The 24,560-nt window shown below is 37.8% G+C and overlaps 3 protein-coding genes across 13 annotated transcripts; 1 reads left to right on the top strand and 2 right to left on the bottom strand.

The window, feature by feature from the left end:
• Window positions 1-691: 691 nt before the first annotated feature.
• On the bottom strand, window positions 692-7,853 carry LOC137943981 (barley B recombinant-like protein D). 8 transcript variants are annotated; one of them, XM_068789445.1, is made up of 5 exons: window positions 7,522-7,853; window positions 7,249-7,400; window positions 6,003-6,064; window positions 2,240-2,382; window positions 692-2,100 (listed from the first exon to the last, which is right to left on the bottom strand). In XM_068789445.1, the coding sequence occupies exons 4-5, from the start codon at window positions 2,300-2,302 to the stop codon at window positions 1,147-1,149; spliced, it is 1,017 nt and encodes a 338-aa protein (XP_068645546.1). In that variant the 5' UTR covers window positions 2,303-2,382; window positions 6,003-6,064; window positions 7,249-7,400; window positions 7,522-7,853; the 3' UTR covers window positions 692-1,146. The 8 variants fall into 8 exon arrangements, with proteins under 8 accessions (XP_068645546.1, XP_068645544.1, XP_068645545.1 ...); XM_068789443.1 differs by lacking the exon at window positions 6,003-6,064 and adding an exon at window positions 3,798-3,887; XM_068789444.1 differs by lacking the exon at window positions 6,003-6,064.
• A 3,391-nt stretch (window positions 7,854-11,244) lies between these two features.
• LOC137944837 (bZIP transcription factor 29) lies at window positions 11,245-15,927 on the bottom strand. Of its 4 annotated transcripts, XR_011110856.1 has the most exons (6): window positions 14,264-15,927; window positions 14,028-14,160; window positions 13,843-13,927; window positions 13,301-13,418; window positions 13,057-13,200; window positions 12,024-12,111 (listed from the first exon to the last, which is right to left on the bottom strand). XR_011110856.1 is itself a non-coding variant. In XM_068790603.1 (4 exons), exons 1-4 carry the CDS (start codon window positions 15,544-15,546, stop codon window positions 11,861-11,863), a joined length of 1,752 nt encoding a protein of 583 aa, XP_068646704.1. In that variant the 5' UTR covers window positions 15,547-15,927; the 3' UTR covers window positions 11,245-11,860. The 4 variants fall into 4 exon arrangements, 2 of the variants coding, with proteins under 2 accessions (XP_068646704.1, XP_068646705.1); XR_011110857.1 differs by lacking the exon at window positions 13,301-13,418; XM_068790603.1 differs by lacking the exons at window positions 13,057-13,200; window positions 13,301-13,418 and having other exon boundaries at window positions 11,245-12,111.
• A 792-nt stretch (window positions 15,928-16,719) lies between these two features.
• On the top strand, window positions 16,720-23,918 carry LOC137944257 (protein FLX-like 2). The gene is made up of 6 exons (XM_068789885.1): window positions 16,720-17,079; window positions 17,179-17,223; window positions 21,248-21,805; window positions 22,179-22,312; window positions 22,417-22,517; window positions 23,046-23,918. The coding sequence occupies exons 3-6, from the start codon at window positions 21,267-21,269 to the stop codon at window positions 23,478-23,480; spliced, it is 1,209 nt and encodes a 402-aa protein (XP_068645986.1). The 5' UTR covers window positions 16,720-17,079; window positions 17,179-17,223; window positions 21,248-21,266; the 3' UTR covers window positions 23,481-23,918.
• Window positions 23,919-24,560: the final 642 nt, after the last annotated feature.

The raw sequence follows: 24,560 nt of genomic DNA, 5'->3' as shown, positions 1-24,560 counted from the left end.
TTTTGGTCTGTCTTGGATGTGTTTCTCTGTTGGCTTTGAACCGTTGTTTCCAAAGGCAGAAATTTGAGCCAGTTTTAGAGAAGAGAAGCAATGGAGTCCATTGGAGGAGTGAGGAGTTGAAATAGTTAATTATTTCATAATTATTTTTATTAAATAATTTTTTTATGATTTTAATTTAATTATTTATTGGAATTACCCTAAACCCTAGCTTCAAGCACAATGGAAAGATTTTCTTCTCAATGTTAAGTATATTGGTTATTTAATATGATAATTATTGTCTAAAATTGGATTCAATTTTTATTTATAATCAATTCTATTCAAAACATGAGATCTTTCAACTCAAATAAAACTGAAAAACTTTGTGGAATCAACTACTTGGATACAACTCTAGTGGATAAATTAGAGACTACCAACTATCAATTATATAGAACATGCAAATTGAATATTTTTGACAAGTTTTGTTAAAATACTTCTAGAGTTCAAACAAAAATTTCAATTAATTTTTTCATTGTTTCTTATGGCGGCACAAACATATAAGAACACAAAAATTTCAATTAATTTTTTCATTATTTTTTATGGCGGCACAAACATATAAGAACATATTAATAGGTTTTCGACACGGTAAAAAAAGGTAATTAGAAAGGGATTAAGTGTTAGTAATCAATATCTAATGAACTCAAACAAATAGATAAGTAAAATTGATCATAATTTTTTATACAATTAAAAAGTATAAAGGAATAGTCCCACATAAATTAGTCAGGGTTGTAATTCCAATCTCAGATACTGTAACTACTACACCATGTCCGGAGCGTTTAGATTGGCAACTCCAGCATTTTGATAAAGGCTTTCACTTGGTTGATTTTGTGCAGAAACTGGCTCTCATCTTTACATTTTCCATCTTCCTCTTTCAGGAGGGAAGTTCACATTCTTCAAAAAAGTACATCTGATTTTGCAAGGAGACCAGTAAGACCACTTGCCTACCTTATATCTGATACCAGTTACCACTATTTTCCTACATTTTTCAGCTACAAAACAAACGAAAATTAAGCACAGCTAACAATTACACCGTTTCTCTAATAGCCTCCATGTACCAGGAAAATCTTTCTTCTTTCCCTTCCATGGTCATATAACTACATACAAAATCTGTCATTTGATTGTAATGTATCGGTTGGTCCCATGCTTGGCCCAGTGATCTTTAAGATCTAATGCAGTAGAAAGATCGTGCCCCTCGGCGGCCAACCGACTAAGCAATTTGTTGAAGGCGCTACCGCTCATTTTCCGGCCACCAATTCGAGCATGTCTCTTGTTGGGCAGAACAGGCAACGGATACATGGACAAGGTGGTAGTGCAACAAGCTGATTGCCACCCTCCATTCCCCCACTTGTAACATTGTTGCATGGTCCCTGTACAAGAACAGACAGGAACTGGCATAGTTGAATCATCATAAGTGACCTGGTTCAGTCCTAGATCTTGACCCTTCCATTCGTGCTTCGAAACTGAATTTTGCCTGTTCAGATCTTCACCATTTGTCATGTCCTGACCTTTCCATTCAAGTTGCTTTAGCACAGACACCTGTTTGTTCAAGTCCTCGCCCCCTCTCTTGCTTTTCCGCGAGGCTTTACCCTTCTTGTTTGATACCTGTGTTTGGGCTTTTGTTTCCTTTCTTGGTCGTTTAGCCCGCCGGGATTTCATGATATTGTCAGCATTTGATGATATTGGGTAGGCTTCACTTATATGCATATCCCGTGAGTGATAAGGAGCTTCAGCTACTGGAGTTGAATGGTGTACATGCTGGTGGTGCATGTGTTTGGCACCTCGAGGTACTCCGCATCCGGTAGGGATTGTGGACCCACCTCCATTCATGGCATTTTCACGAGCATAGTCTAGGGCAGCAACGGCAGAATCGCGCTCCATGATGGCATTGTTTCGTTCAGCAATGGCAGCATCACGTTGCATAATCGCCATGTCTCGTTCAGCCAAGGCCGCTTTCTTTTCAGAAAGGACTACATTCCGCTCCTGGATTGCTGCATCCCTTTCTGCCATGATGGCCATGAGCTTTAGAGTTTGATGGTCTTTCATCTGATGCGGAGGAATGATCCACTGTCCACCAATATGGAATGATTAAGAATGATTGTGTTTTGGACTAGTGCATTAGATTGTCTTTTGCTTCCTTCATTACTCAGAGAGAAAAGAGAAAGAGAGAGTGAGAGAGAGGCTGATATAGATTTTTAATAGTTACCTGAGCATGAACCCCTTTGTATTGATCAGGTTTGTGCCTCCCATTTTCTCGTTGTTCATCCATCTCACTTTACGCTTCAGAAGGTAAATGTGTCTTTATGTAGATCAAATGTATTCAGCGTCAACACAGCATCTCAGCCTGAGCTGTCACCATCCAACACATAACAATCAAAAAAGAAAAAAAAGATTTAGCTACCAATGATGTTGCAATATCAAACAGGCTTTCATATTATAAGGAACTATAATAATCAAAGAGGAGACTCCAACAAGAAGTCCTATTCAAACAAACCAATACAATAAAAGCGCTATAAAATCTAAATCTTGTTATAGGTCAAAAGTACGCAACACTAAAAGCCAGTGAAAGCATGATTGTAGCAGAGCAAGACGCACAAAAACAAAGGAAGAGAACCCACTGTATGTTTGTACAAATTGATCAACTTGCTAGCCTAACTTACTGCACTCATAATCTTGGATAGTTGTAAGGAAGCCATGTAAAATTTCTCAAAAAATTTCATTCAAAAAATAGACAAGACATAACATTTCCAAAGTTTTAAGAATATAGAAACTGGGATTTCATGACACTTCTCATTAAGTAGATATGAAAAGCTATGTTAAGTCTACTCAGCAGAGTGCACATACAGAGACAGAACTGATGTAGAGTCTTCAAGTTCCATAGAAAGAAACATGCTCTCTGCACAAAATGGTATAACTCTGCAGTAAAATCAGAGGATTGACCATGAAAACACAACAAATTCTGGGGTTGTTTCCTGCAGCTTTCGAGAAGGATTATCATCTCAGGAACTCTATTCAAAGTGTTGGCAAAATGGTGTCCAACATCCAGAGTCATATGCTCTTAAATATTATCCTAAAGCAATTAAAGGCCAAAAAAGCAACCATTACAGCAGGGACCATGAATTTATTCCGCAATTATAATTCCACCTCTGAATGAGTAACTGACTCGTGACGAGTGTTGTGTGTTGCTGCAGTGAGGGAGAATGGGGAAAATAGAGGGAGGAGAAGAAGGAAGTATGTAACGTGAAATCATCATAAAAGCACAAGCACAAGCTTTTATTCAATGCCATATTGTAATAATAGGGAAAATAATACTAAACCACGTAGTAAGAAACGTGTGAAAAGCTAAGTAGTTAACTTCAGGTGGGTTACCTCACTCTCCATTTGGTTCTACTTGTTGAATACTATTCATGGTGTTTATTTTCTTCATATGAGCATTTCCTTCCAGCTTCTTGTTGTAAGAGATAGCCCATATTCAGAAGTCCATTTGCTTCCTACTTCTAAGCATTGCGCTGTAGGGTTGTTATTATTTTAAAGAAATCAAAATTATTAACAGAAGAGAAGCTACAAGAAGTCAACCATTAAGCTGAGCAGAAACATTTAGGGTGGAGATATAGAAATAACTAGGTAGGCCATGCAACAATAAGGTGCTATAGATCCAAACCCCCTTAGTAAGCGTACTCGTGATACCTTTAGCTGAACAGGAAATATGTGACAGATCACATGCCAATCATCTACAAAAAGCAAGAATCTCATCCAAAACGTACCCAAACATCCATGGGGATCAAGGTCAACCTTGCACCAACGCATCACCATATGCAAAACCCTTTCTATCATGACTGGGCTTGAGATCAGTCCTGGGAAAGTTCACCTCCATGAGTCTATTCCCCACCTTCTTTGGAGTCAAGAACAGCAAAAGCATCTCACTAGGTGTTAAAGTTAAGTGTATGAAAAACCATAAGATGTTCGGCTAGGATTGGTGTATTTTGTTTTCCTCATTCAGTTTATGTAACATATGAGAGGGTTGAGACAGCCTGCCAGACTGGTAACCTATAGGAGTTAAAGTTAAGTGTATGAAAAACCATAAGATGTTTGACTAGGATTGGTGTATTTTTTTTCCTCATTCAGTTTATGTAACATATGAGGGGGTTGAGACAGTCTGCCAGACTGGTAACCTACTCTTTCTTTCTCACTCTTGTTCCTCTCCAATCTTTTTCCATTATTTCTGGTCTTTCTCTTCTTAAATATTTCTATTAGGGCCAACAAATGGACAGGTTAAAGATTTTTTTGTTTTGTTTTGAGAATTCCAAAAGGTTAATAAATATTCTATTTCTAGTTATTTATCTAATGATCTGAATTTCTCATTTATGTTTCTCAGTTGCACTCCTTTCTCTTCTTTATGTTTATTCTCTTTATAAATGCACATATTTCAATAGTGTTCTTGATTGGTAATAAATGGAACACGTCAATGGGTAATAAAGGAACATGTACACACTTCGTTTCTATTTATTTAACCAACCAACAGACAGGCAATCAAGCATAATCACTTGCGTAACAAAAAAAATGCTAGAAATATCTATATAAGTATGTAAAATCACTATATATAGAGACATACAGGAAAACACTAAGATACATGCAAAAATGGTAAGATAATAAACACAGAACTTATGAAGTAATTTTTTTTGAATATTTATTCAAATATACTAAAAATTATAGCAATTGATAAACCCTAACTATTACTGAGCCTAAAGTCCACATTACAAAAGAGAGATTTTCTCTATTTACAGCAGCAATTTCGTCTTTCTCTGTTACATATTAGTTAATGTTTGCTAACTGGGCATTCAAATGTAATTCTAAAAATTCTTCAGTAAATTTCCTATAAATAGATATTTTCTGAGGACGTTTTTTGTTCAGAAGAGTATTTTAAATATGTTGTTTTCTAAGGAATTTCTGTAAGCAACAAAACAAAGTTTACAACAAGTTGTATGTGCTAATGACATTCTTTGTAGGTGACGGATTTAGGGAGAAAAGTAAAGCCAAAGCTATCTGGTTAAATAGAGTTACATTATTATCAATTAAAATGAACTGACTCCATGTTTTCTCCAATGAAGCAGCTGCCTTAACGGAAAAAAATACAAAATTAAGCTTTCCATGCCTTACATCATAAAGCTTTATCCAACAACACAGCTGCTTTAACAACAAAAATAAGCTTTTCAAGCCTTACATACATCAAAAAGCCAGAATCTTTAATGTACAGCAATCATGAGTGCCATCTGGTGGTAATGAATTCGATAAAAGATCTTCACAATCATAACTAGCAGCACGGTTTAAAAGAAGAGAATGAACATGAGAAACATGGAATGCTGAAAACAGATCTGGACAAATTCCTTAGTTATTTTTTAGAGAAAACATTTAAAAAAAGAAAGAGTAAGAAAGTCCACCAGGAGTCAACAGTGATAGCATAATTAAATAAAAAATAAAGAAAAATGGTAAATAAACTCTCTTTTATTATCTCTATCTACACATTACCAATTTCATAAAGGATAATATCACCTTTCTAAGTTACCAAAAGCCACATAGCATACATGACAGCCAACACCTCATCAGACAAAAGTCAGCTGATTGCAAAAAGGTCAAAAGGTCAACTGACTTTCACAAATGACAATTACTAAAGTGCATCATTTCCACAAAAAAAATATAAATAAATAAATAAATAAATAAAAATAACTATAGCAGATAGATGATCAGTAACAATAAAAGCAACATTTTGGCCTCTATAATGCCAAAAAATGAAAGGTATAACTGCTCAAGAGTAAAGTGATGAAACTAAAGTCTGCTTGACACCAAAATTTGATGTAAGTAGCAATCTTACTGTTGAAAATGCAACAATCTAACATTCAAACACACACATAAAAAATAAGTAGGAAATGAGTGATCAGAGGGGACCATCAGCTTGGCCTATTTTATTCCACCTCGATTAAGTCCTTCAAAATATTGATGTTCAACTCAAAAACAGAAGCCTCAAATGCAGATCCTGTCCATTTAAGGCCATTGAGCTAGTTTTACATACCATTCTGAATGTATCACTACATACTATGAGTCCACTCATTATCAGATACAAGAAGAAGAATTAGGAAATTAGGCTAGTTTTCTTACATGAAGAGGAATTAAAAAGAGGTTTGCATCGTCGGAATAGATAAAAAAGTGCAAGCTTAAGATTGATGAAGGTTCAGCAAGTTAGCAACTGTGGTTTCATGAAAAATCTACAAATGGCATATGGGCTAAGAAATCAAAAATTGTTTTTTGCATTATATACTAGCTGTAATAAGAAAAAACATAGACAAGAATTGACATGAGTTGTGAATCTGATGAACTATGCAAACAATCAGGTTAATTTCGTCTGAACTGTTACCTCCCACACCTCGGATCAACTTTCCATCCAAACTTTCGGGTAAACAGGTTAAAGTACACAAATGATACCTTCTTGACATTAAATGACTCTTCTCCCATAAAAAGCCACACTTCATCCACTTTTTTGCCGTCTTTTCTCGTGGTAAAACTATATTTCCAAGACAAGTCAGATGTGAAGACACTACACGGATGCAAAATGAGGAAAGTATATCAACTTTTCTTGAACAAATGTCAACTTGAAAGATCCTCTTATCCATTTATAACTACAAGCTCGATTGGCAATCACTCTACACCCCTTAATCATTCAGATTGATGTCTCCATTTCCTTTTCTATTTCAAGGTCACAAATGTTTCAGCTTATCTTGCTTCAATTCGCAACCAGTATGAAACCTAACAGTTCCAACTTTTTCATTAAACCACATCCCCTTTCGGTAATGTGCAGTATTCTAGCGTCAGGCATTGTAGCAGTTGCCGTGCTCCACTACTTACAATTACACAAGAAGGAGAGGAAAACTTAGACAACAGGAACCCCGTCTCCCTAAAAAAAACCCTAGCTACTCCTTTATTGCTATTTTATCCGATAAAAAACACAAGCAAACGATCACATGCAACCAGTGAATACAGCAGTTCCAGAATCCTTCGAACAAGCAAGCACAGTCCAACAACCAACGAAGTGGTTGAATCCCATACCGGAGAAACAGCACTAAGAAAAACTCAAGAAGAAACGCAAAACGAGAAAATACTAGACAGACCCAAAGTACGAAAGAATAACACTAGCACCAATTTCCCAAGAGATCGGTGACCAACCTCCCGAAACCTCTGCGCAAAGAATCAGATCCCAATAACGGGAAACAAAGCGACTACTATGCATCCAAAGAAAATCCAAGTCAAAACTTCACCGCGACACCTACCCAGAGCTAGGGCTTATCCCACAATCATAAATAACTGGAAGATGGTTCCTGAAAAAAATGCCATTCGGCCATAAGTTCCCTAAAATGCAAATTTCACCCAAAATTGGCCTGAAAACACTAAAAAGGCAAACAAAAACACAACCCAGGATAGCGAGCTGAAGCAGCTTACCTCATGGAGCGAAAGAAAGAGGACAAGAACTCCTTGTATCAGAACCCCTCCACTATGCCAACTGATTCCAATACGACGAGCTGCCGTTGTCTACAATTCATCCTTCTCGAAGGAGGAGGACAGCTCTGGTTTTCTTCAAGCGTCTGTTTGTTTTTTAGTTTTTAGTTTTACTTCGTTTAAATCCTGCTTAATGTTGTCGGTCAAATTGTTAATACTTGTGGCAGTTCGAATGGTGATTTACATTTTTACTCAATTACTCCTCGTGGAGTTTAAAGTTTAAAAAATTGTTACTCGCTACCCGCCAAAAACCGCAACTCCGCTCCAGTGTCCGTCGGAAAATGCTCTCCTCACGACTCTCATAGTTGGGTTGGGATTTTCCGCGAGGATAATTCTGCTTGCCAGCGACTTTAAGAACGGATTAGAGAGGAACGAAAAGGAAATCCAAGGACGGGCCGACTTGGTGCGTTCTCGTCTCGATCAGGGGCGGCGTTCCTTGAAACGCGTAGTCTTTAACAAATCGCCTGCCCCTAACTCTGATACTGTCTTTGTCTGCGTAGATCAGATGTCACATGAAATTAAATTTAATTGAACCAGTTTACACCAAATGCTGGGTTAGTCAATATTGAAGTTGAAGTTAAAGTTAGACTTTAAATTCCAATGTAATAATTTGATTCAGCTTCAATACTTATTTGGGTGTTAATATATTGCCACAAAATTTAAAATTATTGGTTTAATTAATTATAACAATGGGATAATTAAACCAAAATAATTGATCAAATGTTTACTTTAATAATATTTTAATTACGATTATTAAATTACTAATTTAATACAATAATTACAAAACGAATGTATTGAATAAATAAAATTAATTATTTTATTAATAACATAAGATAATTTTTTTATGTAGTATTAATTAATAATATATTTTTACAATATTAAAAATGATTAGTTTAATTAATTATAAAAAATAAGATAATTAAACCAAAATAGTTGATCAAATGCTTTCTTTAACAATATTTTAATTACTAGTCTTAAATTTCTAATTTAATATAGTACTAAAATTAATGAATATAATAAATAAATAAATATATTATTTTATTAATAACCTAGGATATATTATTATTAATAATATATATATATATATATATATATAAAATTAAAACTTAAAAAACATGCTAGAAAATGAACAATAATGATATTCATAATTTATCAATGATAAATCTTATAATTTCATAATTAAAAAAATATCATTAAAATTCGAAACACGTCCCAAAGTAGATAGTGTACTTAAAAATCCATTACTACATTTCACCAGAATAATATTTAAGCCACTAGAGCCGCTCTTCCACTATCAGGTTCGTAAACATGTATCGACAGGTCCAGGATTTTCGTGAGGGCTTCGAACTAATTATTTTCGACATTACCATCTTTAGGTTTGATAGCATTACTACATACCGCGACAATTTCCTTCATTGCATCAAGGAATATGTTAGTTTCATCAGTGGACATTTCGGTTCTCTTTCTATGATGAGTTCAAGTTGACGGGTTACCATTTCGAGACTGATCAGGTGCCAACTCATACCTGCTAAGGAATGGTGATGGAGTATCCCTACCTAAATAGACATCCTCCGATGGGTCCAAGGGTGAATGTTCTAACTCACATTGGACATCACTGCACATGTCTACACAAGTTTAACTTACTGTCCCCATGACTATTGAGTTTCCCACTACCAAAGTCAATTTGTTGTAAAGTGGACACCCTTCACGTTTATACTTCTCAACATTTTTATGCTTTGTAGTCTTAACAAGCAGAATAACATGCAGTAACTCGTTGTGTGGTTGCATCCCAGTCGAACCCACTAGTGTTGAGACAACTAGTTATTGTTTGGTAAATTTTCTTCCATGATCTTGTTCGATTCTTGAGCTACTCAACAGTTTTTTTTATTAATTGCATATTCATTGAACCTATTGACATAGTCCATATACACCTAATGCTTCCAAACGCCATTGGACAACTTGTTCCCTATATTGACTTGTTCAACCAAGAGATCGAACATTTTATTGTCATCCTCAAATGTCCAAATGTCAAATGATCGAGGAGTTTGTTGTTTTCTTTCAACTATTTATAATTTAAATCCGAGATGGTCCTCATAGAAAAAAAACTTTATCACACAACCTTTACCCATCATAGTAAATAGGGACACATGCAAACACAAATAACTACTTAAAAAAACCATATGGTAGATTTATAAGCCATTTGAATCTCTTCACCACATGGCAAAATCATTCTATAGCACTTCAAAATTACTCAACAACATTCTATAACATTTACAAATTAATCGAACTAATTCCATTACAGATGATTAAAAGAATGCAAAAATACACTCTTCAAGTCCAAATTTACCGAACACCCATCGTAGAGCCCCATATGACTTTGTAGTCACTACAAACCGTACCTTGTCAGAGATAGGAGTCGAGTTTCGTTCACTAATGGACACCTGTGTAGTGACTCAACCTAGTTTGAACTGGACTCAACCCACCCCGTAGCCCCATAAACCCTTAATCCTAACCCTATTTCCAGAACCTAAACCCTAAACTTTTTACACTAAACCTCCTAAAAGCCCCAAACCCTAAACCCTATAAACCCCTAAACCCTAAACTTTTTACACTAAACCTCCTGAAAGCCCCAAACCCTAAACCCTATAAACCCCTAAACCCTAACTTCTATTAACCCTACCTTGATAGTGCTTTAAAAAAAAAAAACTCTAACCCTAAATACCATAAACCCTAAACCCGTAATTATACCCTACCTTAACCCTAACTCAAAATACCCTAAACTATAAACCATAAAGACGAAATTGAACCCTAAATACCATAAATCCTAACCCTACATCCCAACATTATGTAGAAACTAAACAATAAATACAAATACCGCACACAAAAATTAAGACTAAATCAAACACTACAATAAAAATTAATAAAAAATAGGATTTAGGGTTACCTTCTGAAATTTGGGAAAAACCGAAACCCAATGTGGAAATCAAACCCAAATGAGGAAATCGAAGTAGAATCAAAGAAATTGACTATGAAATATGGAAATCAAAGGAAATCAAAACCGAAATGAGTTAAATCGAAAAAAATCGAGATGATTTTTAGGGGAAAAAAGAAGAACAAAAGGTAGAGAGGAGAGGCAGGCCAAGAGTTAGAAGAGAGGAAGGCCGAGAAGGAGAAGGGAGAGAGAAGTTGAAAGAAACATGGAAATGAGATACTAAGACGATGAGAAGGGAGAAGAAGTCGAAAGGAGTACAAATACAAGAGGAAAAAAGAGAATGGGAAGAAAAAAAATTCAGGAGAGGAAGGTTGAGAGGGAGAAGAGAGTACGAATGAGGGTAAGGATAAACACATCCTCAACGAGGCTTCAAGTGGATAATTTGCAAATTTAGGTTGAATGACAATTCCACAATTTTAACCTGAAACGAGATTACCTGCATTTTATGACACTAACACTGTGCACCACTAACAGACTAATTGAATGAACTACATAATACGCATAAACTTCATTTCAAGTTCATTAGTGACAAACCAAACCAGTCCCCCGAAGACTCGGGATAACCCTCTACCCTCTCAGTAGTAAAACTGTGACATGATGGCCGAGCAAAGATACAAAACCCACACTTGCAATTGCTCCTTGCATATGCTTACGCAAACACCAAAAAGAAACAGAAAAGAGAAAAACTAAAAATTTCCCAAATTTGCTTCTGACCAAAGAAGCGAGAGAAAAACTAAAAAAAGAAAATTCACTACATAATTTCTTGCATAAATGTACATCAGAAAAGAGAAAACGTTTAACATCATATGAGCTTCAGTCTCCACTCAACGACCCATCCACATCAATCATTGTTACAAATAAATTTCTTTTTATCTGGGCCTAAGCCCCTGAAACAAGTATATATATAAATTGCAACATCATGAAGTTCGTCCTAAATTAAAACTAAATGAATCTGTAGTTTTAATCTGCTTTTCTGTCAAACACATAACAAGGTAACAAACAAACACTGGGCATACACTAAGAAATGCTTGCATCTAAATCAGTCTACCCAAAAAAATAATTTATGAAACATACTTGCCAGAACTTATGCCTGTACCATTCATGATGACACCCTTGATAGATAGCAAAGGTCCATCACTCAGGAATAGGTAGTTTAGGTTCAGGAATTACCTCTCAATGCCATAGACACATCATGACTGAGCGCAATTCTAAACTCATGGCACCAAGAAATAAAGACAGAACTTTTTAGGCCCAAGATAGTTTTGTTCTTCATCTTGGTCCTCAAAAAAACTATTGGTTTTGCTCATGCTTTGTTGAAGCACCGTTGTTCTGAGGTTGCTGTTGCTGCTGCCGTTGTTGTTGTTGTTGTTGTTGTTTTTGCAACTGATAGAGAGATAACTGTGAAGGTTGCTGATGCGACAGTTGAAACATGGAGGGATTTATTTGTAGTTGGGCCAAGCTGTTTGCAGAGTGAGCCTCAGTTAGCTCTTGAGTTGTAAGTTTCAAGCGCTGTACCTCCGCAGTCAGTGCCTCATTTAGAGCTGTAGGTAAACAATTGGCTGAATTTCAGGGGAGTAACAAATATGCATTCAAAATTGACTCAACTCAAATCAGGTAAAGCATGAAGCAGGTTATGAAAGCAATGTATGCCTCAAGAATCTCAGTTCCATTGATAACCAAGAAGTGTTCAAGTCCATGGGTAAGTTAAAAATTATTAACTAGCTTGTAAATTCACTTTCACCCAACCAAAATTTCCAAGTTCTTATTAAGAAGAATCAAGTTACAAACATATGTATTTAGTCCAATGTTATAAAACCTGATTTAGTTACTGACCGGGAGAGGTGACCAGGTCCGCTTGAACCTGGGCGCTGACATCAAAAGACATCATATTAAAAATTTGGAAAAACTGCTGAAGCACCAAGGAGGGTGAGGGGAAGGCTCACACCCTACCCATTTCTTTCTGGAGATGGAGGAGGAGCTCCCACCTCCGCCTCAGAGAACCAAGGTAAGGGAGCAGGCCTCCCTCCCCCTTTTGTTTGCTGGCAGGGGAAAGGGAAGGCAGCAGTCCCTCCCATGCAGCATTGGAAGAGAGGCCCCTCCCCTGCTGCCTGCTGGTTACAGAGAGGGAAATTTTTCCCTGCACAACCCAATTACACCTGGGCAACCCCATCAGGTAACTGTCAAAACCTGGTTGGTAACCAGGCTTTGTCTTGTTCCTAGTTCTTTGGTGTACAGGTTCAACCAACTCCAGTCTGGATCTGATAACACCTATTAAATCAGTAAAATGTGTAATACAAATTGCACAGTAGTATCAAATGAGAGTCTATAATTGTAAAATCAAGAAAAAAATAAAATCAAACCAATTAATCCATTTTTCAAGGCTTAACTACTATCATGAACCAGGCCAGGTGAGAAAAGTCCCAAGATGACAACCAAAGCGAAAAAAAAAAAAAAAAAAACTATAAAGTCAAAAGGCAGATCAGTACCTTTGCATAACTATAAAAAGGGTTCAAGCAAGCAAAACTCTTCCCCACATCTTTATAAAATGAAAATATAATTTATTTCCTTCCCACCAGAAGCCTAAACTTGCTTGCAGATGAATCACATGGGTAACACATATAGGAAGTAACCTGTCAGCTCCCGCACAAGAGATTTGACTGATCAATTTTTTGCCAAGTTCTGTGTGTAGATTACACTGATGAAAAGTAAATAGTAAAGAGAGGAGTATACCAACTAATAAACTTCTCTGATCCCAACACTCAAGGCAAGTCACAGATCCATGAATAAGATGGATTGTCCATCACAGCAAGGATTTACTAAATAAAGGCACTCTCCTGGGGCTCATCCTCTACAAAGAAAAATGACTCCAAGAGAAACAATTCATGGACAGATACTGACAATCCAAATGATTGTTTCCAAAAACTAAACCACCATATGAACCAGAAGACACGAAATTTTCCTATGAACTAGCTTTTTCGCCATAAACACTGAAATAAGAAATGCAAAGATTCCAGCTTATGATGAAAATCTTTTTATTGTTAAAAAGACATGGTACCATACCAAAAAAATCTAATTATTGAGTTATACATAATTAATTGCAGTAGCATAAATATTTCAAATACTGCCCATGGTGTCATCCAATGAGAAGAAAATCATAAACCACATCCCCAGCATCCATTAGATATTTTGCATTCTCTCTTTCAACATATTTGTAAGAGACACACACAGCATACATTTAAAGCATGCATATGCTCTGCACATAAGCAACTAACCATCTCTCAGTTGTGCCTGTTGCTCCATAGCTTGAAGACGGAACTTCAGCTCATTGTTCTGACTGGTCAACCCTGCAGAGTCCCTCTGCAAAGAATTTAATGGAGAGTTATAAGAAATGTGACCAACTGGTTCAGATCCACCAAAAGGAAGTTGAAATGGATCTGTGAGATTTAACGCCCCAAACCTGTAGTAGAGTCAATTGTGCTGACAAAGTAGTGGCTTCAGTTTGTAGAGTCTGCACCTTATGTTCCAATTCAGAGATGTATCGCATTTTACGCTCCTTTGAACGAGCAGCAGATTGTCGATTAGCCAAAATTCTGAAACGGAAAAAAATTAGAACGGCAAACTCTTGAAAGATAATGACAAATTTGACAGAAGAAAAAATACAAAAAGAATAAATGAAAATGCAAATTGCTGGACCTTTTGGCTCGTTTAGGATCAGTGAGTGCAATTTCTGCAAGTTTTTCGTTGGCCATAATTTTCTTCAGCTCCGGACCACTGAATTCACCATTCCCAAACTCCAAACTAAATGCATTAGTATTCCCGTCCATCGAATTGCTGTGCGAGTGTTGACCAGAATGGGTTCCCGGTGACGGTGGCAATTTGGGTGATTCGTCCCCAAAATTGGGAAGTTTTCCCATAAAGCTATCCATAGATATGCTTCTACAATGTCTGGTCGGAGTCACAGATGGTTTTGCGTCACCAATGAAGCTCCTTTTGTTCCCTTCTTTCTTCTCCGATATAGGGTTTGTACTGCCGCTTTCGTTGACACTGCTTTCTGCTTCATCATCACTACTCTCAGCTCCATTCGTCTTCGTACCACTCGCCCTACTATCTAAATCTTCACGATTTTCACTACAGGACTTCTCCATCGGACCAGGGCCCCCCGAATTCAGGGCATCCAAGTTCATATATGCAGAGAACAATTCATCAGCGGATTCACCTTCAGATTTCCGCTCCCCCATTCCTTCCGCATTACTATCACCATCACGTTCCCATTCTGACTCGCGTTTAATAGCATGGATCTGCTTTGAAGCCACCAAACCAGTAGGGGCACCCCGATCAAACGCACCCGAATGCCCATGAATTGGTGATAAAGACTGAACTCCACCAGAAAATGCAAATGGTATCTCACTATGGGAACGCCGGTGAGCTTTACGAGGAGGGAGGCTGTCACTGCTAGTACCACTACCAAGACGAACCGAATTACATTTCGTGAAGGGCAATGGAGACGGTATAGCCTGTCCACTGACCGCCCCGTCACGATCGTCCATTGACACATCGTTGGAGACCGGATCAGAAAGAGACGGAGAAGAGGAGTCCCGGTAAGGGGAAGGGCTTAATGGGGGCAAAGAATCCAAGGAGAAGAAGGCAGGCTGAGATAGCGACCGGGAATGGGTGGGAACTGGACTGAAGCTCTGAGGGCCCGGAGATCGAGCCGCTCCAACGGGGATCTGTGAGTACGGAGATGCCGGAGGAAAATGCGGATGCGAAGGCGGAATTCCCACCCGCTTACTGTTATTATCCGGACTAAAATTCTGAGAAAAATGCCGAAAAGGAGCGCGAGCTTGGTTCATATTCAAATGAGGAACCTCAAACCTATTCGACGAAATCTGCTGCTTCGGAGCAGACGACGATGATGTTCCGAACGAAGACTGCAACCTCTGCATCACATCGCCTCGGGATTCCTCCCCCTCTTCCATCTCCCTCGCTTCAGGCAAACTCACCAAAAACCCCAAGCCCCACCAAACAAACAGAAAAATAAAATCCCCAAAACCCCCTTCTCTACAGGGTTTATCACTCCGAATAAGAAACCCTAACTCCCTCCAGATCAGGCTACAAGATCAGAAAGTTACCGCCTCGCCACTGGATGCAAAACTGGCGCGAATGCGGACCAGACAGTCACGGATTTCGTGACGGCGATAGCTCCAAATCTGGACTGAAACACGCGGCGAGTACGAAATGCAGATGATTTCGAGCTGCGTCTCTCTGACCTGCGAACGAATGCCAAAAGGCGACGCTGAGACTGGCCTTCTAGAAAAACAACATGTTACTTCTTCTACTGAAAGTTCATTTGTCCTTCTTTTTCCTCCCGTTTCCTTTTTTATTTTTTCTATCATATCCAACCTATATCTTTAAACCCGCCTGAATTTAAGTCCAATCTCATTTCACCGGATTTAGGGTGCATGTGAAGTACATTTGAATTTCATTCCGACTGCGTTTCCTTTATCCTCGCGCCCTTATTTCCGGCGGATATTCCACTATATCGCGAATATACCACCATATTATACTTAAATGCCATATATGTCCCTAATTTTTTCCTCTTTCCTGGTAACTTATTTCCTTCTTAATGATGAGAGAATTATTGTTCGAGTTTTTTATGGACATAAAATATTTGTATTTATTTCTTTTCCCCATTATAAGCAAGAGAAGGCTAAACCCGTCAAAACACTACCCGCCGTCCGCATCGCAATCTCCGCCGTCCCGGCCTTCAACGTCAACGTCAACCCTTAACGGCTCCGTTTCGTAAACGCCACCGATTACCGAACCCGTCAATGGATTCCGAAGCGGGAGTTTCGGATCCTTTTTATTATTATTATCCGTGCAGAACCTCGGTTAATATTTAAACAGGTAGTTCGCTCGTGACTAACGCCGTTAATATGCCACGGGGGCTTTTTATCCTTTTTCTATCTCCCCTCGTGATCACCGCCTACGAAAAAGGATCCCTTGCCCTCGTTTCCCGCGACCGCAATCATCGGCTAGCGTCAGCCATTGACCCTTCGTCTGTCGACACGTGTCGATTATTTATGTGTTCTGAATTGCCGGACGGCGGGTATCCGAGCCTGGTCGACCTAGCTCGGATGAGGTTGCGGCGATTCGCGAGAACGGCCGACGTGATGGGAGGAGGCTGCATGGCTCTGGCTCCACAGGGAACAGAGTTGATCTCTAGCAAGTGTGGTGGGTGCCGTCACGTGTGCGGGGTCCGGTCCTTATAGGAAATTTATTTGGAATTTGAAAGGTGGTTGGAACTGATTGGACTACGTGTCCATCAGTGGCCACGTCGGATAGGGTTTTAGGATTCTCCGTGCGCGGGAAAGTTCAGAAATGAAAAGGGGAAGTGTAGTGGCAAGGCGTATGCACTATGCGTTTCGGATTTCGAATTGGCGCTTCTGGAGCGAATACAGTGTGACGAATACGAATTTGTGATTACTGTCTCACACGGCGAATCTCTGCAGGTATTTATTTCTTTTCAAATTTTCATTTACTTTGACGCGGTTTGTGTTTTTCTTTGCTTTAATGGCTTGCCGACGCGACAAAAATTGCGTATCAACCAGATTAAAGAGCAAGTGATCGAGAGATGGAGATTGCAAACGAGGAAGGTAGTGTCTAGTTCTCTGAGATTTTGTTATCTTTTATTTGGTTTACTATGTGATTTTCTAAGTTTCTGCGTTCTCTCTTTATTTCTCTCTAATTGAGTGGTACTCTTTTAGTATGTAGTATGTTGTTTGACTATCTAGCTGAACGACAGCGTAATTAGGTTCTTGTACTTAGCAAAGCTTTTTCAAGTTCTGAAATTGGCTAGAAGGATCTAGTCGTAGTCAAGCACATTTATCACTTAGAACTTCAGTAGTCAATCTTCTGTAGATCTCGGATTGTATAATTTGTCTTAAATCGAAAGTCTTCACTATCTTAGTGCTATTTCATTTCATGATATTGCCGATATGCACAGACTGCATTACATTTTTTGGCTGCCTTGCTGGAGGATGAATGGCCATAAATGTTAGAATCACTGTTGCATACTTGTAGTAGTGTCAATTATTCTGAGTTTCTGTTCATCTTTTAATTTGTTAACATTGCGATTGCCATTAGTTTCTGTTTCCTTTCCTTTTTGTTTTCTGCGTGTCTGTAGGACGTGTGAGTGTCTTGCTGAGTAATCGACAGTTAGGTTCTGATATACCTAGCTTGGTTTTCTAAGTTTTGAAAATAGCTAGAAGAATCGATTCGCAGACGTATCTCTCAGTACTAGAATTTATTCGATCTGATGTAGGGCTCGGATTGTATTACTTCTCCCGAACACACTCTTTATTTTCCTAGCTAGCGTTATTTCAGTTACTGGTCGATATGCACAGACTGCATTAGATTCTTTGGCTGCCTCGCTGGAAAATGGGAATCCATAAAGAGTCACTGTTGCATATTATTAACGGGAATCCATAAAGAGGCACTGTTGCATATTATTACTCTTCAAGTTAAATAGATACTCAACACTGACCAAAATAGTTAATTGTTCTCAGCCTGTGCTATTAAATAAGGAAACAAAAATTAAATAGAGTTTTAAGTTTCCCGGTATCACTGTTGTAAATGAAATGGTATTTGGGCAATTCATAAGGCAAACCAATAGGTCAGTAACATTGCTGGGCATCCTTTCTTTTGATGAGGTTCAAGAACAAAACAAAACAAAAAAACAAAAATTTACGCTGCTTTCTCCTCTGACATTTTAGGTGGATAAACCCATGAAGAAAGTAGAAAAAGTTTGCAAACTTCATGCATTTTTTGTTAATGTATTTAAATAGAATCTACTATGGAAAGAGTGAAAAACTTATCATTAGTGGGATTAGTGCTGGGGGTTGCTCTAGAATTGGAGTTCAATTCTAGATGACCTGTAATTCCAGAGTTAAAATTAATTTTGGAATTAATGAAGAATCTCAAGTTTCAGCCACTCCTTTTTAAAATATTTTGGAACTCATTTGAATTCTCCATCAAAGGAAATAAATTATTTTTAAGGGAAGAAAACTCATTGGAACAGGTGGATGTTCTCCCTTTCCATCTGAACGAAGAAGTTGGAGGGGGGCATCCCTCACCCCATTGGCGCATTCAAAGGCTCTACCTGATGAGAGGCCTTCCTCTCCCTCTCTCTCTCTTTATGTTCAAAGGTAGAAGTCACCGTCCTTGTGATATAAAATAAACAAAAGGAACTGGGGACACCTCTTTCTATTTTGTTTTTTGCTTGGAGTGGTGGTATCTACCTCCTTTATATTTCAAAATATTATTTTAAAAGTATATAAATGTTATATATAAAATATATTATTAATAATAATTAACAACAACATATTCATTTGATATAATGTTGATTACTTTAAAATTTTATGTTAGTGCTATACATTTAAGGTTGATTTCATTGTTTTATGTCCATAGTTGTTTTAATTTATTTTATAGCATAGTATTTTTCAATTTTAAGATTCCAATAGAAAAGAAGTGTTTTTTATTTTTCGTTTTATATTATATTATTTGATGGCAACCATTTCGGGTAACTCGTCAATTTCTTTATTATATACAACTATTTTATTATTGTAAATGATATTTAATTAGACTCCAAAATTGCAGCTTGAAAAATAATTATTAGTTTTCAATTTTCCCAGAGTCTTCGTTCTCGCAGTCTGCTTCTGTAAGTGTTCGAGTGACAATTACGCAAGCCTGTCCTGTTTCTGGAAGGCGTCCTGTAAATTCATTGATATCTTTCTGTGAAATTAGTACTACACATTCCTAAGAATATCGTCAAGAAATTTTCTTTTTCTTTTTCGATAAAGAAAAGAATTTTTCGTTTAGGTCTTAGTTGTTACTGAGTTTCTAGTTTTGTGTCATCCTTCTTCTGCCCGCTTGCTTAAGAGGGAAAGTAACTCAGGGTGCACTACTTCAGAAACAGTAAAATGTTCGGATGTTGCAGTTTCGTTCCTTGGGTTTTAGCTTTGTAGTTTAGTAGTTTTGTAGAACTGTGGTTGAAAATAGTTTCTAAAACTATGAATGGAACTGGGTTTGATCTTCTAATGTGACTTACCATATCTTTTATTGTATATTTCTTAGCTTAGAAACCTGATATAGACTTATGTATAGCAGCGTGTTGGAGTTATCTTGCTTGTCGTTCTAATGATCATGTTGCAGGAGTAATAAGATAATCTTCTTAGTCCGTTCAGCCTAGAGTAGGGATTCAATTTAAGCATTAAGTCGTGATCATTATGCCCTGTTTTCTTCCATAAGTTGTTCATGTGTTTGAACGACTTTGTGTTAAATTAGAAAAAAGTAGATGTATCCAAGTGGCAGTGTGATAATAAATGGTTGATTCGGTCATTCTTGAGAGTTTCTTGTCCCTCTTGAAACTGAGATCCTTACTGTTTGCAGGAAATTTAAGAAAATTTTCAGTGGAAATAAATGATCTGATTCCATCCACAGTACATCCCTGCATTCTTGTCTTTTTTCTTTTCTGGAACATGCCTCTTTCTTACTGTTGTGGATCCAAGTATATGAGACATGGAAATATGACCCAGCTTTACTTGACAATTGCATATGTTCTGGTCTGATCACGTTATTAATAGCATGACGCTGAATGATTATGAAAGAATGTTGTAACTTCTACTTCACTAAGTTTCTATTGATGACCAGTTAGCTTGGTAGATAACAACAGTTTTTTGTTTCTTTTTGTGTGCAAAAGCAATGCTTTGACTATTTATTTGAAAAAGGATTCAAAATGTGCATTGTGGCTTGTCACAATGTTTTTTTGGTCTGGTGATTTATATCAGTGTATCATGTCGATACACAAAACAATGTTTTGAAGTGGTATTAAAATTCATTAGCTCTTCCAAGTACACCGTTTCAAATTCTACTAGTTAGTCTCCTTCCCCTTGAGGCTAGCTGAAGCTCATGTCAATAGCAGCTCCCCAGGTAATCCGGGTGCTGTTGGTGGTCGAGTTCTGAGGGACTCGATCAGTAATATTTGTGTTGTTTTCTCTACCTATGAGTCCAGGAGGCAGAGTTGAGAGCCTTGCGTAAAATACGCCATTGATTCTCTTCAATCTTTAAGGTGAAAGAGGATTTGGCAGTTGTCATTAGTTGAGCTTACATAAGAAAGGCCTCAGAGTCATTTCTTGATGTACCTCCACAAGATTAAGGATATTTGCTGCTTGTTATCAATCTCTTATGTGCATACTTTAAGAATTACCAATAGCTTGGCTAATTCCTTTGCTAAAGCCCCATTCCAAGAACACCTTATTGGCTGATTATCCCTCCTTATTGATCAAGCTTTTTGGGTTTTTCTATATGTTTTTCTTTTCTTAATTGGTTTTTTCCATTGTAGGCTTTTATCTTTTCTTTTTGTAATCCTTTGCTTCTGGAGTCTTTATCTTAATGCAATCTTCTCACCATCAGCTTCTTCTTCTAAAAAAAAAGAATTAGATTGGATACAAAAATCATGTCAGTGCCAATTTGTTAGACAATGCTTGTGTTTGGCCAAGTTTTTAGAAAGTTTCTAAGATCTCTAGGTATGACTAGGAAATTTCTAATTGTTTTAAATTGGTTTCCATGATATCTACTCAATGTTTTAAATTTTCTGATTGTGTTTTTGCCCACTACCAGGGTAAGATTCTCATTTGACATGGGAAGTAAAGATCGTGTGCCACCTCCTGGTCCTGGGTTGATGCACCACCCAGATCACTTTGGTCCTGGTGTCCATCCTCTGCCAGGGCCCTTTCAGTTTGACATTCTTTCTCCTCCTGATGTACTGGGACAAAAGTTTGCAGCTCCACATTTTGATATGCAAAGGCTTGCATATGAGAATCAGAGATTAGCTGCAACCCACTTTGCACTGAGACAAGAACTTGCGAGTGCCCAACAGGAGCTGCAGAGGTTGCAGGCCCACATTAATGCCATGAAGATAGATAAAGAACAACAAGTAAAAGCTACTGTCGAGAAAATAACCAAACTGGAGACTGATTTGCAAGATGCTGAGCATGTCAACCAGGAATTGCAACAGGCTGAAGCTGAGGCCCAAGGCTTGGTTGCATCCAGGCAAGAGCTTTTGACTAAAGCACAACAGCTTACACAGAATTTGCAAAAGAGCCGTGCTGATACCCACCAAATGTCCGATTTGGTATTAGACTTTGAGGGACTTGGACAGGAGTTGCAATCTTGCCGGTAAAGTATTAAAAAAACTACTCACTTTGTTTAAGGAAGGTTACCCATGGATAAGTTGATAGATGTGTTAACTTTGTTACCTCTACTTATAACAAGTGATGGTGTCACATATTATCAGATACAGGGGGTGCAATGGTTGAATAAATTATTTTGGTCACTGGACAAACTACATAAAGTTGACAGGTTTTCCAAATCTTGCTTTTTGGCTAAGCCAACTGTCAAACCAGACTGATAAGGTTCAACAACTGGGGGAAATTGGAATAGCTGGTCACTTTTAACTACTATTACATTATTGGTGCCATTCCTAAGAAGTTTGAATTTTGTGCGACCATTATTTTGTCATGGAAATTCTTGTTGATGTTTAATTCTGCAGAGCTACTTATGACCATGAAAAGAAGATCCGCAATGACCACCTGAAGTCACTTCAGGTGATGGAGAAGGACTACGTTTCTATGTCAAGGGAGATGGAAAGGCTTCGAGCAAAATTGGCTAATAATGAAAGAAGTGGTATATTCTGAAATACTGAAGAGAGTTTTTCTATGTTTGATCTTACAACTCTTTATTTTAGTTTAATTATTTTAAATAATGTGGATTTGAATTTGGTCATTTAGGTAGCCCATATAGTGGCACAACAGGATACAAGGACAATGATGCTTTTGGAGACCACACTAAAGGCAAAACCCTTTATGAAGACGGTTATGGAATTTATCAGGTATGTAAACAATCTTAAAAATTATTTCTAGTCATAAATTACTATTTGAACACTAAGAATATATTTATGCTGGAACTTGCTAAACCAGTTGAAAGAAGATAAAATGAGTTTTGAAGTGCAAGGTTATGAGTTAAAAGCCCCAACTTAACAACTAAATAAATGAAAAGGAAAATAGAGAAATTGCCGTTGACATTTCTGGATTTTTTAATAATCTTTTTCTTGTTTTTCCTATTGGTCGTAAGAGCTTATCTTTCTGGCTTTGGCATGCATATTTTTTTGTAAGGTGGTCCACTCTCTTTGACCATCATTTCAGAAAAAAATTATGCTAGATTTGAGGTAAATCAGTTCACCTTGTAAAAAAAAATTGTCAAGTACTAAAACATATGAACTGAAGAATGCACTAACAAACATGAAAGAACAAGTTTCGACTGAGTGAGTGCTTTTCAGATTCAAGGGATTCCTCTTCTTTTTTTCTAGTGCTACTAACACCAGATTTATAAGTTTATATCATGTACCTTGAAAATGCAGGGACGTCGGACTGCTGGAGGTGGTGCTGTCCATTTGGGTGGAGTGGCTGGGCCTACTGCTGCTGGGGTGGGATACAAAGCTGGACATGGACCTAGCTATGATATGCAGAGGGGGGAACATGGTTACAATGCAGCAAGGGGTGCTGGCTATGATGTGGTAAGAGGCCCTAGTTATGATGCCCGGAGAGGCCATCCTGGCTATGTAACTGCAAGAAGCGATCCTGGCTATGAAACTGCAAGAGGCCGTCCTGGTTTTGATGTGCAGAGGGGTCCTGGCTATGATGCACCACTATTTAGAGGCCCAGGCAGTACTCAATTTGCAGCGTCACCCGGAAATGCTGCTCCATATGGAACGTCAGTAACCCCTAATCGTGCAGTAGGTGTAGTGTATGAGGCCTCTCCAAGGGGTACGAATACCGCACGTAGATGGCCTTAAGTCAAGAAATTTCTTTCTGGTTGTTGGTATTAAAGGGCTCATTAGTTTCCGCTGCAGCTGCATATATCGTCTGGTTCCTTCACCAGTGTTTTTGTAATCAGTGTGCTGCATATCCTCCGGTTCCTCCACTAATATTTTTGTAATCAGAGTGGTTTTTTCTATACAGTATTGACTGACCATTTGAGCGACATGTGAAGAGGCCTGTATCCGCTCTTACCCACTTTGTAATCATGGTTTGCTTTTTACGTCTTTTTAATTTATGGTTTTATTTCAAGTCCGTGAAGAAAAAAGGGGATATTTCCTCGACCTAAGCTAGTACAGCTTTACAAGGTGCTGGCTATCGTGGAAAAGAACAATGGATCCTCAGTATGCAATCTGGTGAACAAATTCAAAATTCGAAACTGATCTATATTATAAATGCATATAATAATTCTTTCATCTCCCAAATTTAAATGATCTGATTTTTTATCTTATCAATTTTTCTCTAATTCCAAAAATCTGCCTTCAATCCTTGACTTATATGTTTGACTAAAATTTTTCTTTGAGTGATGCAGGCTCCATCTGTTCCATTTAAGAAGGCTTGATCCTCTCGCTTCCTACACCGGCATCTCGGAACATCGGATAAAGCTAGCTTTAAGCCGGCATTTGAGGGATGGTAAGTAGTGAAGCTTGGGACTTCTCATCTGAGAAGGATAAATCAACCATATTTTGTTGCAAGTACTTTTCATAGTCAGTTAGCACACCAAAAGAATAAAGTAAATAGGGGAAGAGAGCATGGCAGACTCTGAAAGCATTCAGTTAAAGGAATTGCAACAGCTTCCATCAAACCCAATTCATAGACACGTGCAATAAGTGGAGCCATAGCATGATATCTCAAACCACTTGTTAACAGAGCAGAATGAATCTCTCTAGAAAACACTTGCAGGCAATGGAAGATGCAAAATGTTAAACAGTACAGAAGAACTACCGCCATGAATTGGGTCTGGTATGAAATCATGCCCCAGGGTGTGCATCTTCTTCATCAATGGTGTCGTCTGCTCAGCTGTTGCACCAAAATCATACGCATAGACACCTGTATAA

This window comes from Aristolochia californica, unplaced genomic scaffold (assembly GCF_029961685.1).
Source record: "Aristolochia californica isolate CCGP_79_NKW_82.1479 unplaced genomic scaffold, dmAriCali1.0.hap1 SCAF_11, whole genome shotgun sequence".
Taxonomy (NCBI): domain Eukaryota; kingdom Viridiplantae; phylum Streptophyta; class Magnoliopsida; order Piperales; family Aristolochiaceae; genus Aristolochia; species Aristolochia californica.
This window is presented reverse-complemented; position numbering and strand designations above follow the sequence as displayed.

What these genes read in the sequence shown, in the direction of transcription:
- LOC137943981 (XM_068789445.1), bottom strand. Translation starts at nt 2,302, where the DNA reads ATGGATGAACAACGAGAAAATGGGAGGCACAAACCTGATCAATACAAA. An exon ending in ACAAAGGGGTTCATGCTCAG is followed by an intron (nt 2,101 to 2,239) that starts GTAACTATTAAA and finishes ATTGGTGGACAG; the next exon opens with TGGATCATTCCTCCGCATCA.
- LOC137944837 (XM_068790603.1), bottom strand. Translation starts at nt 15,546, where the DNA reads ATGGAAGAGGGGGAGGAATCCCGAGGCGATGTGATGCAGAGGTTGCAG. An exon ending in GATCCTAAACGAGCCAAAAG is followed by an intron (nt 14,161 to 14,263) that starts GTCCAGCAATTT and finishes TTTCCGTTTCAG; the next exon opens with AATTTTGGCTAATCGACAAT. An exon ending in ACAGGCACAACTGAGAGATG is followed by an intron (nt 12,112 to 13,842) that starts GTTAGTTGCTTA and finishes GTTTACCTACAG; the next exon opens with CTCTAAATGAGGCACTGACT.
- LOC137944257 (XM_068789885.1), top strand. Translation starts at nt 21,267, where the DNA reads ATGGGAAGTAAAGATCGTGTGCCACCTCCTGGTCCTGGGTTGATGCAC. An exon ending in CAGGAGTTGCAATCTTGCCG is followed by an intron (nt 21,806 to 22,178) that starts GTAAAGTATTAA and finishes TTAATTCTGCAG; the next exon opens with AGCTACTTATGACCATGAAA. An exon ending in GGCTAATAATGAAAGAAGTG is followed by an intron (nt 22,313 to 22,416) that starts GTATATTCTGAA and finishes TTGGTCATTTAG; the next exon opens with GTAGCCCATATAGTGGCACA.